We start from the raw sequence: 27,376 nt of genomic DNA, 5'->3' as shown, positions 1-27,376 counted from the left end.
TAACCCGGCTGTTCATTGTCCTGCTTGGTCCTGGCCCCACCTGCTTCCTAACGCGGCTCTCCCCTGTCCCACCTGTTCCCTATTCCCGGCAGTTCCCTATTCCCGGCAGTTCCCGCCTGTTCCCTATTCCCGGCAGTTCTCTATTGCCGCCTGTTCCCTATTGCCACCTGTTCCCTATTCCCGGCAGTTCTCTATTGCCGCCTGTTCCTTATTGCCACCTGTTCCCTATTCCCGGTTGTTCCTTATTCGCGCCTGTTCCTTAACCTGGCTGTTCCCTATTACCGGCTGTTCCCTTATGCCACCTGTTCCCTAACCCGCTGTTCCCTATTGCCACCTGTTTCCTATTCCCGGCTGTTCCCTAACCCGGCCTTTTCCTATTCTCGCCTGTTCCCTAACCCGGCTGTTCCCTATTTTCACCTGTTTCCTATTCCCGGCTGTTCCCTAACCCGGCCTTTTCCTATTCTCTCCTGTTCCCTAACCCGGCTGTCCCTTATCCCGGCCTTTCCCAATCCAGGCTGTTCCCTGTCCCACTGCTCCTAACTCGGTTGGGCCCGATCCCGCCTACTGCCCGTTGCTATTCCGACTGCCATTCCCTAAGCAGCCTGTTCCCTGCTCCTGACGAGGCTGTTCCTGCTCAGCCGGCTCAGTGATTCGGCTCTTCCTAGTCCCACCTGCTGCCTGAGCCCTGCTCCCCGAGCAGCCTGTTCTCTGTGCCCCAGTCCCTAACCCGGGCCGTGCCCGGTGCCGCCTGTCCGCTGTCCCCATCCCTGCTGCCCCTGTCCCTGCTGTCCCTGTCCCCGCTGTCCCTATCCCTGTCCCCACTGTCCCTGTCCCCGCTGTCCCTATCCCTGCTGTCCCTGTCCCCGCTGTCCCTATCCCTGTCCCCGCTGTCCCTATCCCTGTCCCCACTGTCCCTGTCCCCGCTGTCCCTATCCCTGTCCCCACTGTCCCTGTCCCTATCCCTGTCCCTGCTGTCCCCGTCCCCGCTGTCCCTATCCCTGTCCCCGCTGTCCCTATCCCTGTCCCCGCTGTCCCTATCCCTGTCCCTGCTGTCCCTGTCCCCGCTGTCCCTATCCCTGTCCCTGCTGCCCTGTCCCTGCTGTCCCTGTCCCCACTGTCCCTATCCCTGTCCCTGCTGTCCCTATCCCTGTCCCCACTGTCCCTGTCCCTATCCCTGTCCCCGCTGTCCCTGTCCCCACTGTCCCTATCCCTGTCCCTGCTGTCCCTGTCCCCGCTGTCCCTATCCCTGTCCCCGCTGTCCCTGTCCCTATCCCTGTCCCCACTGTCCCTGTCCCTGCTGTCCCTGTCCCCGCTGTCCCTATCCCTGTCCCTGCTGTCCCTGTCCCTGTCCCTGTCCCTGTCCCTGTCCCCGTCCCCGCTGTCCCCGCGGGCAGTGGGCGTGGCCTGTGGGAGGGGCGGGGCCTCCCGGCGCCCTCACGCGCGGGGCGCGGCGCCTCTCCGGTGACGTCATCAGCGCTCGCCGCCGCCATGTCCTTGTGGCTGTCCCGGCTCGGCCGGGCCGCGGCCGCCCGGGCTGGGCGGGGGAGCTCCGGGCCGGGCTCCGTCCTGCTGCCGGTGAGTGGGGCTGGCTGGGCAGGGCTGTGTGCGGAGCTCCGTCCTGCTGGGGCGGTGAGCAGAGACAACTGGGGGCCGGAGATGCATCTCCCCGGGGCGGGCTGGTCCTTGGGAAGGGACGTTGCCGGCAGGGAGCTGGGAGAGGCGGCGAAATGCGAGGCAGACTGGAGCAAGTGCTGCAGAGTGGAGTGCGGTGACCTTCGGTTGCGGCTGCGAGGAAAGGAGTGGTAAATATTAATGAACGCCCCCGTGTAAGGGAGGTCACTGCACTGCTCAGAATGAGGTTTGTACAATGTTTGTCGGGGTCTGTGGGAGGCTCTGAGGAGGGCTCAGAAAGTCCCTGCCTTCAGCCCCTTAACCCAGGTGGGTCCCTTTTGCTGCCTCTTGGAAGTCGTATATTGAAAGCCATATTGAAATGAAGCTGTAACTCTCCTGAGAGTGGGTGTTAGTTAGTGTCATTATGTGCCCAAAACCACACAAAGTACAAGCAAAAGTCGAATGTGTAGTTTCTCTTGGGAACCCTTGGTGTGTTGTGTATTTGGCCTTCAGACTGAAAATTGTTCCATGTTTTCTGTCTTCTCAGCCTTTGATTTAATGAACAACTTCCCTGCCTAACCACTGCTGCAGTTGCTAAGGTTACTGAGTAAAAAGTTGTATTAGATGCATAACAGTGTGTCCTGTGTGTGTGTCTGAAGAAACAGTGTTTTTAGCTGAAAAATCCCTCCAAACCTGCTGATTTCCATGTGTTTTTCTCCAGGCAAGAATCCACACCAGCCCTGAGCAGAGCCTGCAGTATGGGTGGCTGGCCTATATGTTGGGAGAAAGGACCAGCAAGAAGTTCACAGAGCACAGCAAAGTCTTTACAATAGAGGGGAATCTGTCTTCTGGGAAGGGCAAGCTGGCCCAGCAAATAGCAGACAAACTGGGTATGTCTCACTCTGTCTGTTCCCCTGAGAAATGGTTCCCCTGGTTCTTGTGCAGAGGAAGTTCACCAGAGCAGCGGTTCCTGACTGGGAAATGCTGGAGGGAGTGGGGAGGATCTGTGGATGATGTTGGTGAGGTTTGGGACAAGGATTTGTTGTGAGTGAAGCTTCATTTCTAATGGAGTCTGTGTGCTCACTGTGCTCCCAGAGAGTTTGGGTTTTCCACAGGGATGTACTTGGAAGAGCTCAGCTCTCCCTGGGCTGTGCCAGAGCTCGCAGTTGGGTTCATTGCCCTCTGCTGTGATAGACGGGGAGCTGGGGCTGTTTGGGAGCTGTTCAAGGAACAGCTGTGCATTCAGTAGCTGAGGAGGTGTGTGCTGCAAATGAACACAGCTTATTTCTGCTACGGGTTTCTTCTCTCTTTCAGGAATGAAGTACTTCCCCGAGGCAGACATCCACTACCAGGATAGGCTCTCAGGGGATGGCAAGCCGCTGCCTGAGAAGTTTAGTGGTTTCTGTAACCTGGAGAAGTTCTACACGGACCCCAAGTCTCCCGACGGGCACTCATACCGCCTGCAGTCCTGGATCTTTGGGAACCGTGTCCTGCAGTACGCTGACGCCTTGGAGCACCTGCTCAGCACAGGTTGGGGAATCATGGAATGGTCTGGGCTGGAAGGGACCTTGCAGCTCCTTTTGTTCCAACCTGGAGCCTGTTCTCCCTTGCAGGTCAAGGCGTGGTGCTGGAGCGCTCTCCCTACAGTGACTTTGTGTTCCTGGATGCCATGTTAAAGCAGGGATATGTCCACAAGAGATGTGAGTTCCTGCTAGCAAAAGGAGGCTGTTTGGCCATAATCTCTCAGAAGTCTGGTAGTTAGCTTTAAAAAAGAAAGAAAACATTCTTGCTTGGAAGGAGGAAATCCTTTAAATGTTCAGTGTTCATGTGTTGTATGTTGCTGAGTGGAGCTAGTCTGGTTTCAGTGGCAGTGAGAGGACAAAAGATAAAGGGCACAAACTGAAATGCAAAATGTTTTGTTTGTAAGGAAAAACCCTTTTTCCACTGTGAAGAGTCAAACCCTGGTGCAAATCACCTGGGATGTCCCCCCTGGGGATATTTAGAATGCTGTGAGTGGAGTTCTCAGCAGAGCGGTTGAACCGGTGATTTAGGGATGTTCCTCCCAACCTTAGTGATTTGTTTTGGGGTTATGGGCACTGAGCTCCTGAGCTGTTGCTGCATGTTCTTAGCAAATCTGTGCTTTTGGCTGCTCCCGAAGTGGACATAACTGTTTTCTTGACTACCTCCTGTTAAGAGGTTTGTTTCTTGCCACCTGCTGTAAGTTACTGGATGGCTTTGAGAGCTGATTATAATGACTTGTGCCTGCATTGCTGAGGCAGCAAGGCCCAGCAATCCACAGTTTAATACAGAATCACAGTTTGGATTGTACTGGAATCCTTAGGGAACAGACATCTTGATTAGAGCTATTGCTGCTTATTGTCTCTAAATAGTGGAGGAAAAGCTGAGATTCCTGTAAACCTGAGTCAGGAATAAAGTCCTTTGATACAACTGGGTTTAGATTCTTAGATCTCAGTGCATGGAACTTTTCTGGAGATAGTTTTTCCGTAAACTTCCTGAATTCTGTTTGAGGAAAAGCATACCCTAAAGTTACTCTGTGAGCCCTGAAGAAGAAACTGCAAATACAGAGGTGGGGAATGTGATTTATTTGTGTTTTACACAGGCCTTGATCACTACAAAGAGGTCAAGGAGATCAGCATTTCTGAGTTGCTGCCACCTCACTTGGTCATTTATGTAGATGTGCCTGTCCCAGAAGTGCAGAAGAGGATTCAAGAGAAAGGCAAGGTAATTTGATCTCTAATTATTGCCTATTTATCTTTTACCTTTATTATTACTTGTCTCTCACAATTGCTGCCTGCTAATGTCTGTTGTAATCACTCCTTATGTGGAGTCTTGTGGGGTTTGCTGCTGAATGCTGCTTCTGGGGAGCTGGTTGTCCTCTGAGGTGTGAGATCTGTGACTCTGTGGGTATTCTTGTATGCTTTCTTTAAAAAGGCAAAAAAAGGGCAAAAATCAACTTTTTGTGTGACTGCATTGATATGTTGTCATTTGTGGAATGAGAAATTGTTTTAAAAGCAGGTAAATTTTTATACCTGACTGTGTAGGTGTCACTTCAGGAGCTGTGGGCAGGTGATGTGCTGATTGCAGTGCACTTAGAGATGATATATTTATTATTCCTGAGTGTCAGGAGCCCAGCTGGGGTCCCTGGCTCCTGCTTCCCAGTTGACTGGTTCCTCACCCCTGGGCTGGGGTTCATGTGTAAGTCATCTGGGATCAGAAGGTTCAGTTAACTCCCTGAAATCCAGCAAATCACTGCTGAGTGATTGCGTTATTGAGCTAGTCTTGACTCAGGAAAGCTGTAGGGTGCTTTTGGGGAATAACTAATCTAAGTAAGGTTTGTAATTTGGGCTTTTTTTCCCCTCTTTTTTTGATACTTAGATGTGTACTTGTAGCTGTTTGCAGATGTGTTATGAGGATTAAAAGATGTTTGTCTTACCTTGTTGAAAAGCTATGGGAAATGCAGTATGACTCTGGAAGGCCAGATAGATTAAAAGAAGGCTTTGATTTATTAGGAAAAAGTTCTCAGTTAAGTTCTTAATTTATTGGGGAACCTGTGAGTTCTTAGCCCTTCTGAGCATGAAAATCAGTGGCATTTTTGAAACCTTTGGACAGAAATTGCTGATGTAGCTTGTGACTTTTTGGGTTAGTGGCAGTGCTGAGCTCTGTAGGATTTGTTTGGGCAACGCACAGTAGATTAGAGAAATTCCTGGTGTTTTGCAAATGTGGCATTGAAAGTACACTGTGTGGAAAGCAAACTGGTTAACAATAGGGATGATATCCATGCAATTTCTCTGGAGTTTGGAGTGGGTGTTTGCCCACGCGCTTGTCTGAAACTCTGCAAATAGATGCAAATTTGGCCTCCTTATGGAAAAAGTGGACTCAGACAGTCTTCTCCTGTTTTCTGGGTAGCTATTATAGCTTGCTGGAATGTGTAGTTAGCAAGGATCAATCAGTCCTTGGATAGCTGCGGGCTGCTCTAGATATTGTATGGAATGTAAGGAATTCCAAATACAACACTCCTAATAAAACTCTTAATTCTTTGAAATTTTCACTGATGTGCATGTGGTTCACTTGGATGTTTGACTGTTTATCCCAGAGTGAGCCCTTGGCAGGTGGTGGAGCAGACCTTGGAGTCTGTGCTGGTGTGAAAAGAAAGTTAATTCCACAGCTTTTTCTGTTTATTTGTTTGTAGCCATATGAGAAAAAGGTGTCTACTTCCTATCTCCAGAGCATTGAGGATGCTTACAAGAAGACCTTCCTACCAGACATCAGGTTAGCAAAGCAAAATATTTTGCCTCTTATGTCTTTGAGCAAAAATGTGTGCAAACCTTAAAATCTCTGCCAATATCAACAAATCATGTGAAAAAATCCTCCTTGTGCTGCAGAGTACAGAATTGCGCCCTCGTAAGCGGCGCTGCACTTACAGCATAGGAGCTGTGTGAGTGTAGTTACTTCTGCCATCCCAGAAGCCTGATGCCAGTGTTGGAAGATGAAAATGGGTTCAGGAGTGGTGTGCAGAATGCCACAGCTGTGGCTGTATGTGTTTGCATGACTTGAAGAGAGAGTGATGCAATACAAGCTTTTCTCAGGCCGTTTTGGAAGGCTTTAGGGCTTTTCTCTCCTCGAAAAGTCATTTGGTTGTCACAGAATCCCAGAATGGTTTGGGTTGGAGGGACCTTAAAGCTCATACCACCCCCTGCCATGGCAGGGACACCTTCCACTATCCCAAGTTGCTCTGAGCCCTCTAGGACCTGGCCTTGGACACTTTCAGGGATCCAGGGGCAGCCACAGCTTCTCTGGGCACCCTGTGCCAGGGCCTCAGTGGCTCCTCCCTGGTTCCTTCCCAATATCCCCTCTAACCCTGGCCTCTGGCAGTTGGAAGCCATTCCCCGTGTCCCGGGCTCCCCTGGCTTCCTCTAGCTGGGAAGCAAAAACATGTGCCCTGTAAACCTCAAATGAAACAGAGCTTGCCAGCTCTCCCAGTTCTTATAAAAGAGCTCTAGGAAAATTAAGGTTGTCCTAAAAATCTAAAAGCAGAATTATTGTCCCTCATAATTCTGGAAGGGAAACTCTCAAAGGGTATCAGGTGAATTAACTGTGTAAGTTCTGGTGCGTGAAGGAGGCTGACATAAATCAGAGTAGATTCCTGAGTGTTTGGTAGCCTGCCTGTGTCCCCCTGGGTCTTGCTCCATCTCCCAGGGTGGATCAGTGTGATGGCTCTGCCAGCTACTGAAGCGAGTAACTCAATATTGAGCTTGTCACTCATGCAGGCAGGGGTTGTTGGTGTTGTGTATGGTCTGTGGCCTCCCCCTGTGTCCCCAGAGCCAGCACATACGTCTTGGAAGGGAATGGGAAGCCTTGGGAATGTCATCCCCCTGAGGGCAAACTGCTGCAGTCACTGGTGGGGAGAAAGCTGCTGCTTGTTCTCTGGAGCAGATCAAGCCCCCACATGCATCTCGTGGTGTTCAGTGAGGCTAAATTGTAAATCCTGCTGTGATTTCACCTCCCTACCCTCTGTGTGTACATGGTCAGTGTCCCTGTTAGGCAAACCCCCTCTGCTCGGCGTCCTGGCAGCGGATGGGCTCCCAGCAGCCTGTCACACTGATCTGTGTCTCTGTCCCCTGGCTGTGGGGGAGCTTGGGAGTGTGTGAATCCAGCTCTGTGTACCTCAGAGACCTCAGGGTGGCTCCAGTCTGGGGTAAATGCAGAAGCCACAGCTACCTGAACTGTTTGTTTGCTGGCAGTGGCACAGAGGGCTGTGTTCATGGCTACCTGTTACCTCTTAGCCTGCCTAGTTTGATTCCCTGACTCCTCGTAATGCCTAAAATCTGGTCCAGACAGGCTAAAAAGAGTTGTTATACACTGCTGAGCAAACTCCTGCATGCTTTCCATGTTGACATTTGTTTGCTTGTTCCTTGAAAAGCAGTTTGTTACTGGGCAAAACTCCTGTTATCTTGTGCTGTTTAACTGGAGCAGCTTGATGCTGCCTGAAGTGGTTTATAGTGGATTTTTGCTTTAAAATTGATGCTTTTCTTTCTAGTTGACTTGTTATGAATGTCTTTAATGTTTTTATTGGTAGTGAGATTAGTGAGCTGGGTTCTGCCTGATTTGTGGCAGGTACTGCCTGATGATTTGGAACAGTGTTTGGGTTCTGTTTGATTTTTCTCTTTTTCTGGAGCAGAGCCTTAAGATTGGTAATGTTCTCTTTGATATCCAACACTGCTTCCACTGAGTAGCTGTTTTCTCTTAATGAAGCCCTGATAATCTGCAGAGTCAAATGAAGAGATGGGATGAAGTGATTTGATCCTTAATGCAATTGCTGGTGTCAGGCTCTGCTGAAGTGACCTATGCCTTGGGCTGATATTGAGGAGAATTTCTTATCCAGGTGCCTGCCCCATCCCTGGAAGTGTCCAAGGCCAGGTCCTACAGTACTTGGAGCAACCTGGTATAGTGGAAGGTGTCCCTGCCCAGGGCAGGAGGTGGAACAGGATGAGCTTTAAGGTCCTGTCCCACCCAAACCATTCTGAGATTCTGTGAATTTTTCTTCATGCTCCTAAACTTTGCTGTGTGATGTTTGGTATAACGTCCACATTGGGTAGCTATTCCAGGACCTTCCAGCTTTTCCAGCTGGAAACAGTTATTGTTGAATGTGGCTGAACATGTGTGGTGTGGAAGGTTCATGTAGGAACTCCTGTTGTGGCTCTGCTCTGCAAGTGCCTTTGCTCTGAAGGCTGCTGGCTGATGAGAAAAAACAATCTTCTAACCAGGAAACATTACATTTTAAGAATGTTTTTACACTTACAGATCATGCTGCCTGTATTTGTATTCATTCAGCTAGCTCAACCTGAGTAAATAGTGATAAATGAATGCATTCTTCTCTTGAAATGACTCACAGCTAGTCATGCACTTGGAAAAAAGGAAAATCTACCACAATTTTGGGTTAGACTGAAAATTTCACTTATTTTCAAGTAGATTGGGCAGTTGTAATAGGGGCAAATATCCACATTAAGTAAATGAAAACAAATTCACACATGTGGTGTTTAAAAATTTTTTCCAGCTGAAGTTATATAGATATCCAGGCCATTTGCCCTTTAAAACCAACTTTTCAGTAGCAAAGAAGCAGCTCACAAGTGCAATAGGAATTCCATTGCAATAGCTAGGAGCAGTCTAAAAAATTGCAATTAATCTGGTTCGGTGTTTATGCCTTTTAACTTCACTTCTGTTCCTTTTGGAGTGGGGTGGGGGGAGGATGGGTAGAGCAGCTTTATCAGGGGAATTCAATTTCTGTGTTCTTTGCAGTGAGAGCAGTGAAGTTCTGCAGTACACAGCAACTGCAGCTGAGGATGTGGAGAAGGTAAGTTTTGCTTTTCTGGGAGTAAGTTTAATAGATTTCCCTTAGTTCAGTGAACTGGGAGGATTATTAGCAGAGTAACAGAAGCCTTTTGCTTCACCATTATTAACTGTCCTATCTAACTGCTGTTCTCTGAGGGAAAGAGCACCAAGGTTTTCGAGCCTCTGAAGAGGTTTCAGGCCCATTTAGGTTCTAGGGATAGATGTTTGTTAATAACAGTAATATGATGTTAACTGGATAATAATAATAATAATCCTACGTGGAAGCTTGGCAATGAATCATCCTTACTTGGGAGAAGGGAGAGGAGAATTACTCATGGGCTGTCTCCAAGGGCTTTTTTGGGTCTTCATCCTAATGAGATGGAATTTTTACCCTACTTACACACAGCCCAAACTCACTCCCTCTCCTCCTAGGTTATGTGCAGTGTGATCTTGGCAGAGAGTTGAGTAATACATACATATGTGTGGTAGCCTGTACCTCAGTAAGCTTATTAACATAGTCAGAGCATGTATTTTAATATTCAACTGCTCCTAATCAGACTAAAATTACATTTTTGCTTGAGGTGTCTGGTTGTATGATTGTGTGAAGCAGAAAATGGACTTCCCTGGTCCTAAAATTAACATTCCATTTTCCCCCATAGGTGTACTACTCTTTGTCTCTAAGGCCTTTTGGTTGCCCTTATAAGAACAGGCTTGTGTGCCACATTCTGGGTCCTCTGATGTTGTGGATGGATTTTTGGGTGCTCCTGCACTTGATAATAAAGGTTATCATTAATAACCAGTAGACCTGTGGGACAGTATGGGTTTATACCCCTAAAAAATGGCTGATGGGCTTCAGTGTGACAGCAGATAATAAATAGAAAAAACACAAAAAATCAGGCTGAAATGAATAAAAAAGCTGAGGTTGTGATGTGAATATAGAGAATCCGGACCAGTTAATATATTTTTTTCCAGATAACAACATAGAAGCAAGAATAGGAGTTGAGAGCTGTGGTGTTTCAAGATGGGTACTTGGTGAATTAAAGGAAAGTTGGGATGGGGGTTAAATGCCTGTGTTTTTACCCTGTCCTTCTCTCTGGACACATCTCCAAGTGGTCAGAATAAAGCAGTTTGTTTCCTCCCTAGATTTTCTTGTAGTAAACCCCATTACTAGAGATTTTATTTTAATCCTTTAAATCAGAGTTTAAAGTCAGTCTAAAGCTCTTACTGTTCAAGGAGCGACTCTCTTGAGCTCATCAATCTTGTCATTTCTCTAAATAGGGTCATCAGATGCACCAGTGGAGTCCTTAATTTGCTTGGACAAATCTGGACTAGGGAAAGGATTATTATTTGGAATTTAAAGTATAATGCCTCAGAATGATTAAGGTCGGAAAAGACCAGCCCATGATGTTGTCATTGTCAACGTTGGGTGTTGGTGGTAGATACTGATACTTGGAAGAATTTAGTTGTTTTTCCCCCCCTTTTCTGTTCAGATTCAGTTTCCCTTTGGGATGACACAGAAAAAATTTGGAAATAAGGATTGGCTGGAGAGCTTTGGTTTGTAAGGTGTGTTTACACAGGTGTGTCCTCTTGACAGACAGCAGTGTTCATTAGCCCACTCCAATCTGTTTGCTTAGGGATTTGGGAGCTGAATTTTTTTATAGCCTTATGGTTTAATAACTTTTGGGTTGTACAGAGCACACATACACAGCTTAGAAACGATTTTTAAGTGTCCTAAAAAGGTCAGTTGGGGCTTCCTGTTGTAATTAACTTTGGTTATAGTGGCTGAAGGAGTAATGAGTGCTGAAATGAGCTTCTTTAGGATGTTTCACACTTGTTTAGCTTGAGGGTAAAACTGGGAATAAAAAGTTAGCTCTATGTTTAATTTTCTTTAAAGCCTTGGATAGTTGCTGCTAATTCGTGGGGGTGCCAGGGCATTTCTTATAAATTAAGAAGTTGTTCTTCTGTCCTGGTCGTGAAACCGATGCCATTGTTAAGGAGCTGCTGGAAGAGAGACCTCAAGTGATTACAGTGAGCAAAACTAATTTGAAGGCAGATTCCTTTCCCCCTGTAGCACATTTTGAGCCCATTGTAGCAACTCTGTGATTAGTGCTGTTACCAGGTTCAGAGAGTTTCTAAAGCTTTCCTGTGGAGTGGAGAAGGAATTGTTTGTGTTCAGCTTGGCAATTAAATAATTCAAAGAAATAATGGCTGTTTGAACTAACTTAACTTATACCTCTCTTCCTTTTATTTTGGAGTTATGTTGCAGCAGTTTGTGCCTCAAAAGTGTTTATTCAGTCATGTCCAAATTTCTTACCAGTTCTGGTCAGGGTGGATCTTTATAGTTGAGGCTACTTTGTAATAGTGCTTGGTTATATTTTTTTATATGGTAATATCTGGGATTTAGTTTGCAGGGAATAATTACAGTGTATTTAAAGAACACAAGGATTTTTCTTTTATTGTCATGACCTCAGCTTTATCATTTCCCCATGGAAAAGGTCTCTGGAAAGGGTTGTTTGGAGCTGTAAGAATCTGCTCCTTCCCAGGTTGCTCCGAGGTGCTGTATCCATCTCATCAGGCACCTGAAGTGCCTCTTCCTGACACCAGGGCAGGTTTTCCTCAGCTCTAGACAGCCAGGTGTGGTAAGCAATTACCTCCTGGAGCAGCAAAATCTGTTTTCTGGTGGAGCCAGGCTGTAAGTGAAGCTCAAACCAGGGATTGATAAGTTTGGGGATGGTGAAGGAATGATTTGCTGAGCTGGCATTGCTTATTTGAAGGGTTCTGAGCTGTGAGTTACCTTTCCTTTCATGCATGGGTGGGTCATGGTGATGGTGAAATCCTGAGCCCTTGGACTCATCACTGCAGCTCCTGTAGGCCTGAGTTTTCCAGCTTGAAATGTGCCTTTGTTTCTGTGCTGTGAACCACACAGCACTGAGGCAAATGCCACATCTGCTCCCCTGCCTGTCTCAGAGAATGTGTTACTGAGCCTCTCTGGGAATAAAACTGACAAAACTTTATTTTTGTAACAAAAAGGAGTTAAATTTAGACTTGCCTCCATCCCTTGCTTATTCTCCCTCAGGGGTGAGGTTGTGTCTTCTTGGCTTTTCAACCCCAGTGGCAGGTTAAGGAAGAATGTCTTGGATCTGGTAAGAATTTGGCAACAAGGGCACCTCTCAGCCAGTTTATTCCCTACCATCCAAAGCTGAAAGCACAGGATATTAGGAGATGCCCCACGTGTGTGCCCAGTACTCCTGGCATGGCCACGGCCTCCAGAAGTAGACCTGGGGGATGATCATGTTATCTCTAGACATTTGCCTTATTACTACAGCTTTAGCAGTGAAGCCTTTCTCATTTGTTTTATAACCTGTTCTGATTATTTAATTAATTTTTGGATGAAACCACCCCTTAGTGAGCTTTCTTTTCTGTTTCCAGGTAATTGAAGACATCGAGTATCTGAAGTTTGACAAGGGGCCATGGGTGGAACAAGATGATGTTTCTTTCCATCACTTGAGACTTTAGTAAGTGTGATTTCATCCAGCCACAGAGCAATTCTTGGCATTAAATTCCAGGGAAAATGGTCAAAGCCATGAGTTTTTAAAGGTGGGGTTGCATTGTGTAATATTGATGCTTGGCACTGGAATGTGGTGTAGCATTTTTGCTGCTGATAGTTGAGACAAGAGGCTCCAGACAAGTTTAAGAGTGATTTTTGTTGAAGATCCTTGTCTGCCCAGTTGGAAGAGATCAGACTCAGACACTGGAAAATAACTTGTTGTAATAGAATTTAATTTGATTTTAATAATTCTTTGCAAATGTATAATGTTTAATTTGTCAGTTTGTTTATAAAATACAAAGATGTATATAAAGAATATAGCTGTACTTGTAAGGCTGTTAATACCAGAAGTAAGACAGGCTCCCCATTTTGCTGCAACTTCATCTTTATATTGAATGTGCAGGTGGAAATTTCAGTAGTTACATTTTCAAAACAAAATGTAAGAGTTCTATTCATTATTTCCTGGTCATCTCATAGGCTAATAGAAACGCAGATTTTTAAATTGAGTATATGCCCCTAAGTTTGTGTCTTTGTGACAGGCATCGGAGAAGCAAGTTAAACTTTCTTTGCAGAGTTGTGATATTTCTTGCATTTTACTTTTCTGTGCTGTTACTTTAAGTACCTCCTAAAAATAGAGATAATGCTCCTAATTGTATGGTTTTTCTATCAAGGAGTGAAGATAAATTGCAGAAGAGCAGTGCTGGGTGGTATCTGAGAGGATCAAGTCATGATTTGGGTGCATTTTATGTGTCAAAGATGAGGTTACTTTGTGTAGTAATTGGAGGATAACATCTAAAAAATGATCACAATCAGACTTCCTTTGAGAGAGGAAATAAGTTGCTTGTTTTCCTATAGCTCCATGCTACTAATGCAGGTATGAGGAAAGGATTACTAATTGTGATGAGTAGGAAGGAGTTTAAGGAAACATGTCAATTAGGGAAGTGTGTTAAGATACTGTATGAAAATTCTATTTCACAGTTTTAAAAGGGAATAAATTGCTTTAAGGACTGAATTTTGAACCTTGGAGGGGGGTGAGTCTAATGCACAATGCTCTTGTCACTGTAGGTAATAAGAAATTATTTATTCTTTTGGCAAAACCATGGGGTTGTTTGAAGATCCTAGAATGCAATAAGCTGCTTATTTAAACCACAGAATCATAAATATCCTGTGTGGAAGGGACCCACATTGAGCATCAAGCCTAGCTCCTGTGGTTTGTTTTTGAATCTTTTTTTGTGCTGGGCTGTCAAGAGCATCAATAAAGGGATGACAACAAATCCTATGCCAGTCTTGAGCTCATGCTTTGCTCAGCTGAGTGAGGGAATACTGGGCAATGTCTCGGGCAGCCTGGGAAGAGACTGTAAAAGTGTGTGTTTGGACATGATTTTTCCCCATGGTAACTCCAGAAAGGCAGGGAGCCTGCTGCAGATTGGCTGTGTTGGAATTGCATGCTGGATTCAATGCCTAGGTGTAAGTCTGTGAACCTTGAAGTTGATGCTTTTCTCCCTTTTTCCAATGCCCAAGTAGCAAAGAGCCTGTGGTCCCTACAGATGTGCAGGCGTCCTGTGCCTATGGCAATTTTTCCTTTGGAAGGTGTTTTTCCTGCTTTCCTGGCACAGGTTCCCGGTGCCAGCTTGTATGCAGGCACATACTGCCCTCTCCTGGGTCTTCCTGGCAGGCTCCAACAGCTATTTAGAATTGTTCAGCTTGGAAAAGCCCTCTGAGATGGTTTGAGTTCACCATTCTCCCAGCACTGCTGAGCCCACCTCAAGCCCATGTCCCCAGGTGCCACCCCCACATGTCTCTGGAACGCTTCCAAGGACAGTGGTTCCACCACTGCCTGTTTCAATGCCTGACCACTCTGCCCGTGAGGAAATTTCCCCTAATATCTAATCAAAGTTCTGCCCTGTTTGGTTTTCCATCTGCAGTTGCTTCCTTTGTTGACCTCCCAGCTCTTGGGGCTGTCAGCCCTGCTGTTCTCTTCCACCCTCAGCTTGTACCTTTGGGTGACTGGGATGGGTGAGCAGGACTGAGGAAAACTTTTTATTGCACATGTATAGGATCTAATGCATGGAAACCCCAGCAGGGCCTCTTGAGTGATTAATGAAGCTAATCAAACCGGTGAGCCCAACCCGTGGGCAATCAGTTGCATAATGATCTCTTTTATCTCCCTGCCTGCCCTTAAGTGCTCTCCCTTGCCCTGGCAGCGTGGTTGTGGGAATCTTGGTAAAAGGTTAAAAAGGGCTGCATTTGTGGCTTGGAAGCTGGAGGTGTCTTCCAGAGGATGTTCTTCATATCTTCCCTTCCTCTCCAACAGGAACCATTCTGGCTTTTTAATTGTCTCAGGGAGCTCCTCTGCTGCCACTGCACTGTTTCAGGCATGTTTTTATCTGGGCCCTTCCCAGTGACATTTGTCTGTCTACATGTATTACAAAATAAATTGCATTTGGGAGGAGGAGCTTCAGGCTGTGTAGCCTTGCCTGTGTTATTTATCAGCTCAGGGAGAAATTGCTGCGCTTGTTGCATCAGACAACTGCACAACTAAATCTGATCTGTCCCTGCAGCTCCTTCAGAACCTGGCAGTGAGGGACAGAGACCCTGCAACTTTGCTTTCCAGTGTAGCTTTGCCTAGCAAGGGGAAGAAGTGTCCCTGTTTAAATGTCTGATTGCAAACAGCGGGACTAGAAGGGCTGACAAGAGGTGTGTTGGATCAGGCTTTGAGACTTCTGTCATGGAGACTCCAAAAATCTTATGAACTATTAATTGTAAAACTTCTGGCACTAGAAGCTATTTTCTTTAGCACCTTGGTTCTCTTTTCATCATAAAATCATAGAATCCCAGAATGGTTTGGGTTGAAAGGGACCTTAACAGTCCATTTCATCCCTCCCCTTGCCATGTGCAGGGACACCTTCCTCTATCCCAGGTTGCTCCAAGCCCTGTCCACCCCATCTTTTTGCTGCAGTTGAAACACTTCTTTTGTGATTTCTTCTTTGCAGTGGCTTTTCTAGGTTTGAATAGTTATTGGTGCACCTTCTCTCCTTTTCTTGCAGACCTGCTTTTTTTGGGAATTTTTTTTTTTTTGTTCTTGATGCTGATGTTGAGTGTTTGCTCATCAAGGGAGTGGCTGTGCCTCACCTTGGCCATGCAATACCTGTTCTGCCTGGCTAAATGAGGGAATTGGAGTCCCTTTGGCAGAAGAAAGAATATTAATTTCCTTTATCAACATAGAACTTACATGGAATGGTTTTATGGTGTTGGCTTTTAGGTCTCTCTTGTCACTTGAGGTTTTGTGACTATGCCAACATCAGGTGTTGAGAAATCACAGCCCAGGCTATGCAAGCTCAGGTGGTTTTGGTTGGGTTGCTTCATTAATTTTTTTTCTAAACTGTTTCCTTCCCTTACCCCACCTTGCACCTTTAGCAAGGTGCTGCATGCTGAGAGCTCCTTCAGGAAAGTCTGTTAAAGGGTCAGAAAATAATAAATAGTGATGATTTTATGCTGGGGGAGAGAAATAAAATTAAAGAAACACAAAAGGTGTCTGTAAATGCTTCCTGCTGAGCAGGGAATTAGTCCTGGCAAGTGGCTGTGGTTTTGTGGTTAGACATTGTTGTGGCAATGGGTGTGCTTTTGCTTAGTATTCCAAATTATTTCTGAAAGTGCAGAGAACATGGAGAAGCCATCAGTAACTTTCATTCTTTTCTTGTGCAAATAAGTTTTGGGAGCAGTAAGTTTGTCATTTGGCCCTTAACTAAAATTAATTGTGCCTGGGAATTGTCCTTTCCAAATGGCCACTTGGCTGAGATTAGGGAAGGAGTGTATTGACTGCAGTGTGGATGGCTACAAAACCTTATTTCCCTGTGTGATGTTATGCTTTATATCTGCCTGGACTCCCTTGTGTGCCTTCCAGCACGTGAAATACACATTTAATGTTGTTGATGTTAAATATTGTTATAGTTTATAGGAAGCATCTTTACTGTTGATCCTGATCTTGGAAAAGAGCATTTATCCTCACCTTCTTCCATCTGATCTTTGACTGGATTATTGTATTTCCTTACAAATCTGTCTGTAGTGGGATAATTTACAGAGAGAATATCAAGGGTATGTTAGCAGACCAGTTCACTTTTTGGAACTCTTTACTGCTGAGAGGAACGGTCCCAAAATTTATGACTTGGGGGTAAAAATAATTGCTTGAAGATGATGAACTTTGCTCAGGGCATGTGCTTGATGTGCATGTCAGTATTTGCTGAGAAATGTAATTCACTGGAAACAACCTGATTTGCAGAGTTTCTGGTGTTGGATTTAGGGTTTGGTCATTGCTGACTGGAAGGGGATGTGTTTTTGCCAGCCATGTGCAGGTGGCACTGTTGGCCTGTGGATAACCACAGGCAGCAGGAGGCTTTCTAGCAGTTTCTCAGGCATTTTAAATTTGGGATATCTGAAGTGCTGGTGCTGTGCAGAGTTGTGGATCCTGAGATCCATCACTGGAGCTGCTGCAGCTTCCTCCAGGTATTCCAAGACAGGGTGCTGGAGGCACTGCCTCCTTCCAGACCCTCTCACTGTCTCAGTACTGGTCCATTTAGGATGGGAATTTAGCAAAGCAGTGTGTGGCATTCAATAAAACCACTGGTTTTTATACTGCTTTTATAGAAATAAAAAAGGCCGGAGGGGATTCATGTAGAAGGGTCCCAGGAATGATGGAGCATCTCCAAGAAAGGTGAACCTGGGAGGGGATATGGAGAAGGAAGTTGGAGCAGGAACAAACTGGAGTCAAGGATGAGGGGCAATACATCATAGATTTGTAAGGAGAAGGATAAATGTTTGGAAAGTAGCCCAAATCTTTGGAAGCTTTATTTAACAGAAAAGTAGCTCTTTAATCATAGAATGATGCTAATGAATCCTAGAATGGTTTGGGTTGGCAGGGTCCTTAAAGCCCTGGCAGTCCACCCCCTGCCATGGGCAGGGACACCTTCCACTGCATCAGGTTGCTCCATCCCAGCTCCATCTAGCTTGGTTCAGAATACTTCCAGTGATGGGGCAGCCATAGCTTCTCTGGGTGCAGTACTTGGCTCTTGCTGGGGGCGGGTGTGAACTGCGTGCTCCTTTTCCCTTCAGTGTGCAGGACAAGGCTGGAGTGCTGGATTCTGTGTCCATCCCGCGCTTCGTCCCCGAGATCACCATTGGCGGCTCCGAGTACGACAAAATCTACTATGAGTACCGGGAGGTGAGTGCTGCTGGGGACACGGCCGGGGGCTCCCACTGCTGCTTCACCCTGCCCATTGCTGCTGGGAACTTGTGCGTTCTGCCCAAATCCCCACCTTTTTTGAAGTCTAGCTTCCCCCCGAGAGGAATAGGGAAGCAAATGGTTTGTTTCATAATCTGATTTTTTTTTTTGTCTTTAGATTTGGACTAAAGGATAAATGGTTTTTACTTGCTTCTGTTTCTTGTGCCCTGATGAGTCTGTGACCTCTGAAATCTGAGTCCCTTAAGTCAAACAAGAACGTTGGAAACCTGTGGCCACTCCTTACTGAATGCTGAGGGAAGGGAGTGTTTTTTTAGAGGAGGAATTGAATACTGCCTCGCTTCCCCAAAGTGCTGTTGCTTTAAATAGAGTGTTTCTGCACGTGGGCACACATCCAAAGCCTGTTGTGCCCAGTGCTCTCATACACCTCATGCAGGCTCCCACACAGGATTTTAATTAGCTCCTGCCTTGCTGCTTCTGGAGACAGCAGCTTCCAATCCCCCCAGAGCTCTGCCCTTGTGCTGCTCAGTGGTTCCCTGGCACGGTGTCCTCACCCCACACGAGGCTTACCTAAAGCCCAGGTATTGGAAAAGCTCCTTGGAGAGGTTGTGTAGCTGATAATTAACACTGAGTGGCCAAAGTTACAGGTGAGCCTCTGTTTTCCAGTTCGGTTGAAATCTTCTCTGCCGCCTCATCTTATTATTTTCCAGGAAATCCTGAAGACAAAGGGAGGAATATACAATGTAAATTGTTAGAAGCCATGATTTGCATAATCCAAGCCCTATAATTTTTCTTTTCCTGTTAGTATACAGTCTCTTACTGAGATTAAAATGTAAGATACAGATTTATGGACTTGTTTGGAAACTGATCTACCAATGTTTTCTTCTGGAATAGACAGAATATTCCAATAATTTATTCCTCCTCAGCTGGCTGTGTAGTAGAGAGGCTCCTGGATTCACACTGTTCTGCCTCATTTGAGATGTGACCTTTTCAGCTTGTAAAAGAGGCTAAAGGTTAAAGCAGCAGAAAGCATCTGAAGTTGTCTAATGGATTTGAGAACTCTGTGGTCCAGCTGAGAAATTGCTCTCAGAATTTCGTCCTCCTTGGCATCACATTCTTAAATACAGAACTTCAAGCTCGGGCTCAGGATTTTTGGAGCCCTTCCCTCCAAGAGCTGGCTGTGTTGTGTAGCACAGATTTGAGCAGGATCTGCTGCATGACTTGTCTCTAGCACACAGCATCCATCTGCATTGCCTGTGCCTTTCTTCCCCAAGATGAGAGGGCTTTTTTTGGGCTGAGATGTCCCTTTGCAGTAGAGCTGGGAATTACTAAGGCTGCCTGACACACAGCTAGATGTGACCTTAGTGCTGTGTGCTGAGAGCCTGGGGTGAGACTTCTGAAAGACTTTTTTCCTCTGGCTGTACAGCAGCACATGCCTCTTTGTGCTGGCAGGAAACTGAGAATGTCCTGGCTCATCCAGTAACTGGCTGCCAGGAGAAATTTGTGACTTGCCTTGCAGATGTAGCAAAGGGATGCTTAGTAGTGGGATTATGGTTACCTGGGAAGGAAAGCTGTGCTATTGGATTGCTCTGCTCCATACCAGTTAGTTGACAGCTGAAGATGAACAAAAAAAAACATTGCCAAAATATAATCTCCCTTCTGCAGCCTTGTTTGTAGGCCCTGATTCAGGAAAGTGCTGTGGAAAGCGATAATGTCCTTTGGAATCAGGAGGAGTTGTTTGTTTCAGGAAGTATTCTGTTAAATTTAGGCTACATTAATACTAATTTTCTCTCTTCTAAATGCTTGGATACGTGTAATCCTTCAGTAGTGTGGAGGCTGTACGGGGATGGTGCACAATGCAAAAGATGCTGAGTTTTCCTGTTTTCAATCAGTTACTGGAAGGGGAAGCACAAAGCCAGCCCCACCTGCTGTTTTATGTTCTGAGAATTGCATTCTTTGTGCTGAAACTTTGAAGATCTAGGGGTTTTTTTACCTTCCAACTTTGTTTAGCAAATGAAGGGCTGAATTTTTTTCTCAGGTAAGGCTGCTGTGCAGAGGTGATCCTGCAAGAGGCCAACCAGCACAGGTACAGAGAGCAGATGAGCTTCCAGACACCCACATTTGGGCTGGGAGGTTGTTGGCTCTGTAAAGAGGGAATCACAGGCCCCTGCCTTGTCCATGGCTGTACAGGGACGGTCACAGCTGTGCTGCCAATTTGGCATTTGAAGATAAAGGGTTTAGGCTCACTTGTAAGTAAAGGCTTAATTATGAGATAATTACAGAAGTTTAACTTTTCCTTGTGGGAAATGTGCGCTTCTAAAGTTGGTGTAATGATGTTTACCACATAAATACAATGATTTACATAGGGGATTTTTTCCCTCTGTAACTACTCATAAATCCTTGATCTCTCCAATAGGCAGCAAACTGCTGTGCTTTTCAGAGCTCCATGCACACAATTCATGCTGCCTAATAATGGTGGTTTTCAGGTAGTTACAAATTCCAGGTAGAAGCTGGGTTTTGTTCAAAATATTCATTAGAAGCAACCAAGAAGGAGGAGGAAAGAACACTTCAGAGTTCAAGATTTTAGTATGTGTGTTTTTCCATGAAATAATGAGATGGCCACATACAGTTCTGAATACTCGAAACCCACTTCTTTTTTAATGTATATCCTCTAAATGATGTAAGGGGTCTTTTCATGTATGAGGAGGTGGCTTTCTGTAGCCTTCTTATACCATTAAGTCGTCTGGCAGGGTCCAGCAGTTCTGCTCAGGCATTCAGAAACTTCTAAGGACACTCTTCTGGCAAGGGAAAAGCAACCTTTCAGTCAGGTTCTGTAGATCAGAGATAAGCACGTTCATTCTTCAGGGAAGCAACATTATTTTAGGAACTGTCAGACTAGTAAAGGCTTGACTACCCTTTTTTTTCCCTTAACAACTGCTGTAACTCTCTGCCTTTCTTCCAAGTGCACACAATCCGCAGGGATAATGCTCCAATCTCTGTGTGCACCCTGTGAAGCTGGAGAGCTGGAGCACTTAGGCAGATGTGTTTGCAGTGAAGATGAAAACAAATGGCTCTGTTTAATGGAATCAGTGTACTTAAATAATGTGCTGATGTACTTCACACTCCTGCTACATCTCCTGGAGTGGGCAAAAACAGCGTCTTTGACGTGTGTATGCTTTTCTGTGTACATAAAAGTGCAGCTGTTTGCTGCAATTTGGAGAATCAAAGAATCACAGAACACTTTGAGTTGAAAGGGACCTTAAAACTCATCTCATTCCTACACCCTGCTATGGGCAGGGACACCTTCCACTATCCCAGGTTGCTCCAAGTCCCAGCCAACCTGGCCTTGGACACTTGCAGGGATCCGGGGCAGCCACAGCTGCTCTGAGCACCCTGTGCCAGGGCCTCAGCACCCTCATAGAGGAGGAGTTCTTTCCAATATCTGTCTAATCTGGCCCTCTGGCAGTGTGAGGTGATACCTCCTTGTCCTGTGCCACGGAAAGGTACGACAAGGCTCTCATTTTATTTCCCTCCCTGTTTTCCATGGTGGAAAACGGCTTTTGGAATATAGGGATGCTGAGCATGAAGTAAGGAAAGCTCGAGCAAAGTCCTGGCTACTGCTGTGATGTGCAATTCAGCTCATTCCACAGCAGCTGCAAGGCTCAGCTGCCTTGCCTAACTTGATCTTTGTGTCCTGCTCCTCATCCTCCTCCCTCCTGCCCAGGGCTTGGGAGTGTGTGGCTGGTAGGGCCCTGCAGTCCTGTGTAGCAGCAAGCAGAGAAGAGGGAACAGGATGGAGGGTGGGGAATCCCACACTCTTTTCCCAGGCTTTTCATCACTCTTTTCCATAAGGATGCAGCCTTAGGAGGGAAAATCCTCCAGTGTCTGCCATACCTCCAGGTTGGAGGTGGTTGTAGGACAGTAGCTTTGAGTGGTGGAAGGTGAGTCTGCAGTATGAGTCAGGTCTGTCCCACCACCCAACGCTGAGAGTGCTGGAAGAGCTTGTGTTTGCAATGGGAAATCACAGCCAGCCAGAAAGAGAGGGCGTTATGGGAAGGCTCTCCAGGTCTGAGGGGCCCAAGAGCTGCTCTGGCCCTTTTTGGCAGCTGTGGGGCTGAAGGTGGCTGCTGGCAAGCAGAGGGTTAGCAGGGCCCTTAGCTCCTCATCTCTGCTGAGAGTGCAGGGACTTCTTCACATAAAAATCTCCTGAAAGAGCTACAAAAGGAATACTTGAGCTTTCAGAAAGCCAGAGTCTGGATCAACAACAGGATCAACTCTTGCCTTTGCAAGAGCAAGGAGCTTAGGATGTCTTTCCTTCTCTGTTTGTGATTGTTGCCATAGCTGCTGCATTTGATAGAACTTTGTTTTCTCTCTCCTGCCATTTTTTTCTTGGCTTGATGAGGCTTTCATTCTTTTTACAATCAAGATCTCCTTTCCTAATTCTGTTGTAAAGGAGGTGTTTGACAGTTGTAATGCCCAGCCCTGTCTGCTCTTGAATCCAGGAAGGAATGAAAACAGACACATAATAAATTAGAAGAGGCTTCATTAAGGGTTTTTTTTTCTGTTTTATCTGTGCAAAAGTATTTTTAGCCCTTTCTAAAGTAACAAGCTGTTGCCTAGCTAGGTATCAGTAAGACCAAAAGAACCTGAGGAATAACAAAAACCTGGGAATAACAGAGCTGTTGCTTAAGGATACCTGGATTTGCTCCTGTTCCCACCTTCCCACTTCTCCTCTGCTCTCACTAATCCTGTCCATATGGGGAGAGTGTGAGAGCATCCCCTCTTTAGGAACAGGCAGCTTTTCCACCCTGCTCACCCTGAAAAGCATCATGGACAGTTGGCAGGGATATCTATCCCAGAAACAGTAGGGAAGGAGCCTGACAGACCTTGTAACTGTCTCAAATCTTGGTTTTGGTGGTTGTGTCTGTTTTATTTTAGGTGATGGCCCCTGCTGTCCCAGGCACTGGGTGCCTCTGTGAATCAAGAATACAATCAAATCTCACTGGCATTTAAGTAATCCATTTTCTACTTGATAGTCTGTCCCTTTGAAAGGAAGCACTTTTTTATGTGGGAGCACATCCCCTTTTCCCAAACCCCCCTTAATCCCATACCTGTGGAGGGATGTAATCCCTTGGGTAGATCTCTGTTAAATTAAAATTAACTGGAATATAATGTAATAGAGGGGTAGCATCTCCATGGATCTTACAGTGTGCAGTCATTTTGAGGTGTTTAACTGTGCTCTGTTTCTTGGATTAGTTCCTTGGCTTTTCCCTGCACTCTCTAGTGGATAACTGATCCTCTTACAGGCACTTCTTTTCCAAAGGATTTTTGTCTTATTTTTTTAGTGAATGAATGAATGAATGAAGGGCAGGACAGCAGTCATTGAACAGTTCCAGCAAACTGGAATTATTTTAGCCTCAATTCAGCAAAACTTTTGGGTGTTCTTGTTTTTTGGGCTGCAATGGATGTTAATGGCATTGAGGGTTTTATTTGAGTAAGGGATGGCAGGAGTAAGGCTGTAACAAACATCTGCCTGTGCCAGGCGTTTGGAAACCAAGCCATGTGCACCTCAGATGTCTGTTTGGAGGGCAAATTGTTCCCCTTCCTTGCTTTAACTGCTGCTCTGGAGCACAGGATCAGTGGTGCTGGAGAAGATCATTGAGTCCAACTTAAACTCAGCAGTGCCAAGGCCACCACCAGCCCATGTCCCTAAGTGCCACGTGGCTTTTAAGTCCCTCTAGGGATGGGGACTCCTGGGCAGCCTTTGCCAAGGGTGACAGCCCCTTTCCATGAAGAATTTTTTCCCAAACGCCCGATTTCAGTGTCCCCTGATGCATTTTGAGGCTGTTTCCTCTTGTCCCTTGGGAGGAGAGACTTGACCCCACCTGGCTACATCCTCCTTTTGTGTAGCTGTAGAGAGGAACCAGAGGAGGAATAATATGGAGCAATCAGGAACTAAACCCTCCCAGAATCCAGCCAATATCTGCAGCTCCATGTTCCTAGACTCTCCCAGATTTTAGCTGTGTGTCTACAACACTGTCAACCCTTTGGAAGCAAGGATTTCTCCTGTACAAAGCAGTCATCTGTTCCCAGCAGTGATGGAAGGGACTATTATTGTGGCTGTTCTAAACAGCCTCGGGATATTGATGAATGAGCCTGAGCTCCCAGAGCAATGACTCTGCTTTTAAGTGCTCTTTGATCAGTGCTGCCTCTGAGCAGGCTATTTATAGAGCTCTTGGAGCTGTGGAGCCCAGCCATCAGCACAGAGCAGAGCAGGAATAGAAGGCAATAATGGTAATTCTGTTTGTTCCCCAAAGGCTGCAAAACAAGGCAGGCTCCTCCTCAACAACCTTTCCAGGTGGTTGGAGCTCTCCAGAGCTCTACCTGCACGTGCCTGGTGTGGAATGATGTGGAGCAAGCAGCTGGCTGGAGCTGCTTGTTACTCTTCCACAGTCTCTGCTACTTTATGGGGCTTTTCATCATGTTTGTAATTTTGACAGGCACTTCTGTGGCAGGTTCTTAATTTAACTGATGAGACGGTCTTTTTTTTTCCTATTGCTCTTTTAAAGTTGAGCAGTTTGATGCCTTTGAGCTGGCTCTACCTTTGGGTTCAGCTAATTTCAGGAGTTTTGTGCTCTGTGTGGTGGATTTTACCCCATCCCTCTGGAAATAGTCCTCACTGCCAACATTTGGGTTCTGTAGAGTGTAATGCAGCAGGCCAAGGCTTCATTCACGCTTGATTTCCATGGAGTGGAAAAATTTGTTCCTTGGTGACCTGGCAGGAATTGCAAGGATGTGGGGGAGCCTGGTGGGATCTCTGTGATCATAAAATTGTGGAATGGGTTGGGTTAGAAGGGACCTTAAATCTCATCTCAGCCCCCTGCCATGGGCAAGGACACCTTCCACCACCATCCCAGGTGCTCCAGCCTGGCCTGGGACACTTCTAGGGAACTTGTATTGCAAGAGAAGGTGAATATTCAGTCCCTCTCTGTTGTCTCAGCTGCTGGCAATTCCTGTAGAGCTTTCTCCTATCTCCTTTCCATCATCTCTTGCAGCAGGGCTGCCCAGCCTAGACAAACCCAGCAGCCTCAGGGCTGGTCCCTGATTTCCATCCCTGCCCTTGTGCTGGCCAAGAGCAGCCTGGGAATTTCAGCTGGGTGCACTTTGGAGCACCAGCCTAACCAGAACCAGCCCATCTTACCCCTTGCCCTGCATCGCCACATCTTCTCTGGTGCTCCTACCACTCCTCTCTGCAGAATCCTCCCCTGTTCCAACTGTGCAGCTCTTTTACTGCAGTCACAGCTAGAAGATGTGGGATTTGAAGAGCAGAGTTTGGCAAAGTGGTCGGTGTCACTTGTGCATCCTGTGCACAGAGCATAAATTCCCATCATCCTGCTTCCTAGGTAACACGGGAGTTGTTTACTCTGCTTCCCTCTTCCCTTTTTTTTTTTCTTTTTGATTGTTTTGAAAGTTTAGCTGTAACAAATCCCCAAACTCTCCTGCCTTTGCCAAGGCCCACTGTGAATGAAGGAGTTATGGATGAATACTTATAACACTTGCTTTGATGTCTTGCATGTCTTTAACCAAAGGCACACAGGGAATTTGTTTTGGACAATGAATTTGAATTCTGTTGGGGTTGATATTGTAGCTTTTTAAAGAGGGCAGATGTTCCCAGAAACAAAACTGTAAACTGCTGTATTTTCCCAGAGATCTCCTGTTGCTTTAATAATCTACTTATCTGGGAATCTCTTCAAGTATCAAAGGTCCAATTACATGCTGCCTGGAGAGAACCAGGGAGAGCTGTTTTTGTGTCACAGGCTGGTCACAGGAGGTCTCATGTCCTCCCTGGCTCACTGCTGGAGATCCGTGGGGCAGAGATAGTAATAGTTTATTTTCATCTCCCATCTCCTCTTTGCTCAGTGGGGGGAACTCTCAGCAGGACTGTGTGGATTCTGCTGATGTTTAGACAAGACATTAATTGAAAAACCTCAGAAAAACTGATCATAAATGGTTTGTGACAAGGCAGGGTGGGAAGTATCTCGTGGAGGAGGTCAGGTCTTCTGTCAGCTTGATTTTTAGGGAAAGAAGTGTCTTGGTTTTTGACATTCAAGTGAACATAAACACAACTCCCCTTCCTCAAACTAGCGGGCTTCATCTTTTATTAAATAATTCATTTCTGTGGCCTGAGTACAGATTTTATCAAGACTGCATCTTGCTTCTCTCTGCAGAGGCAGCTCTCCCCAACAGGATCCTCTTACATGTTTTTTTGGAAAGGGAAAATCCTCAGGACAAGTCTGGGGTCTTGTCTGAAACGAGTGTTTGTTTGGAGTCAGAGCAGATGATCTGTGCTTAATTATTTGGAGAGGCTGCCAGTAGATAGCTTATTTTTAAAGGAAGAATTTTATTACAGCATCTTTGCTGGCTTCAGCCTTTCTCACCAAACTCATTGGCTTTTTTTCTGGTGCTTTGCTTCTCAGGTCCAGTATTTGAGCTCAGAGGTGTTCTGTTCTCTCTTTTTGGTTCCTAGAGGTAGGAATGGATGTTCTGGAGATGCATTCTGCTTTTAGAATCAGGGTCTCACCATCTCTGGCATTCCAGGTTGTGGTCAGTACCTTCCAAAGGGCACTACTTCAGCACTGAGACTCACAGGCTGTTGCTTAGGTCCCAGAGTCAAAATTTGGGTAAAGGCTTCAAAAATCTTTGGATTTTTCCATCAAAAAGTAGTTCCTGACTTTGCTGATGAAGGCAGGCAGATACTGTTTTTGCTTTAATGAAGATAAGTTCAGTTCTTGAAGGCTGAATCTGCATTTTCATTTCAACAGTTTAATGTGATATTTAACTCAGTATCTGATGCATTAATTATTTAATATATTTAATAATGTGTTTGCCTATTTTGGAATGAGATTCAGTTCCTCTTCTCCCTGATACAGTTAGAGGAACCATCTCAGTCTGGGAAGAGGTAGATGAATCCAGGTGGAATGTGATGCTGAGATCATTTGCCTCGTTTTCATATATATATTGTGGTTTTTGCAGTCCCCCCTTCAGCTGCACAGCTCAGTCTTTTTTGAGAGATTAATTTTTCTGTACGTTTTATCACTACAATGTAAAAACAGTATTTTGTGTTCTGTAGATCTCATAAGGCACTTCAAACCTCTGAGGGGAGTGGCCAGAGTTCTGACTGAGCTTTCTGCTTTCTTTAGCTCCCTGGGCGCAAGTACAAGCCAGGCTACAATGCTGATGTTGGGGACAAGTGGATCTGGCTGAAATGAAATCTGTTCCTGCTGGAGCCCTGGCTGGATGGACCACAGGACCTGAGGGAAGAGGAGCCATGTTCAGTGCACCTGCTCCACATCACTTGTGCAGCACCAAGGAAACACTGCTCAAATCATTTCCTGTCCCCAGCAGAAGGGAGTAGACTTCCAGAAGGAAAACCACTTCATTCTGGTTTGTTTTTCCCTGAGGAACTCAGGGATGTTGGATAGTCAGTGTGGTATAGCCAAGTGAGCTGGGGCAGGCTCAACATCAGAGCTGTGTTTTCTCTTCCTTGAGACTGTGGCACATTATTATCCATGATTAGTGTTGTTCTGCTGATTCAAGAGAAATTAAACCTGTACCCTCCTGGCTCTCACAAA

At 45.9% G+C, this 27,376-nt stretch overlaps 2 protein-coding genes across 2 annotated transcripts in view; one reads left to right on the top strand and one right to left on the bottom strand.

Moving 5' to 3' along the window:
* The window catches only part of LOC110475451 (uncharacterized), a 19,305-nt gene extending 17,815 nt beyond the window's left edge, over positions 1-1,490 (bottom strand). Inside the window, 1 exon segment of the mRNA XM_077785222.1 lies at positions 1,439-1,490. Coding sequence (XP_077641348.1) covers positions 1,439-1,490 — 52 coding nt within the window.
* On the top strand, positions 1,445-27,376 carry NDUFA10 (NADH:ubiquinone oxidoreductase subunit A10). The gene is made up of 10 exons (XM_021539607.3): positions 1,445-1,575; positions 2,333-2,501; positions 2,926-3,141; positions 3,225-3,311; positions 4,232-4,353; positions 5,822-5,901; positions 8,929-8,983; positions 12,391-12,476; positions 17,618-17,726; positions 26,945-27,376. The coding sequence occupies exons 1-10, from the start codon at positions 1,489-1,491 to the stop codon at positions 27,011-27,013; spliced, it is 1,080 nt and encodes a 359-aa protein (XP_021395282.1). The 5' UTR covers positions 1,445-1,488; the 3' UTR covers positions 27,014-27,376.

Source organism: Lonchura striata, chromosome 8 (genome assembly GCF_046129695.1).
Source record: "Lonchura striata isolate bLonStr1 chromosome 8, bLonStr1.mat, whole genome shotgun sequence".
Taxonomy (NCBI): Eukaryota; Metazoa; Chordata; class Aves; order Passeriformes; family Estrildidae; genus Lonchura; species Lonchura striata.
Note: the sequence above shows the minus strand (reverse complement) of the source record. Positions and strands in the feature narration are given on the sequence as shown.

Coding starts and splice junctions, on each gene's coding strand:
- NDUFA10 (XM_021539607.3), top strand. CDS start 1,489: ATGTCCTTGTGGCTGTCCCGGCTCGGCCGGGCCGCGGCCGCCCGGGCT. Junction 4,354..5,821: donor GGATTCAAGAGAAAGGCAAG/GTAATTTGATCT, acceptor ATTTGTTTGTAG/CCATATGAGAAAAAGGTGTC. Junction 5,902..8,928: donor ACCTTCCTACCAGACATCAG/GTTAGCAAAGCA, acceptor TGTTCTTTGCAG/TGAGAGCAGTGAAGTTCTGC.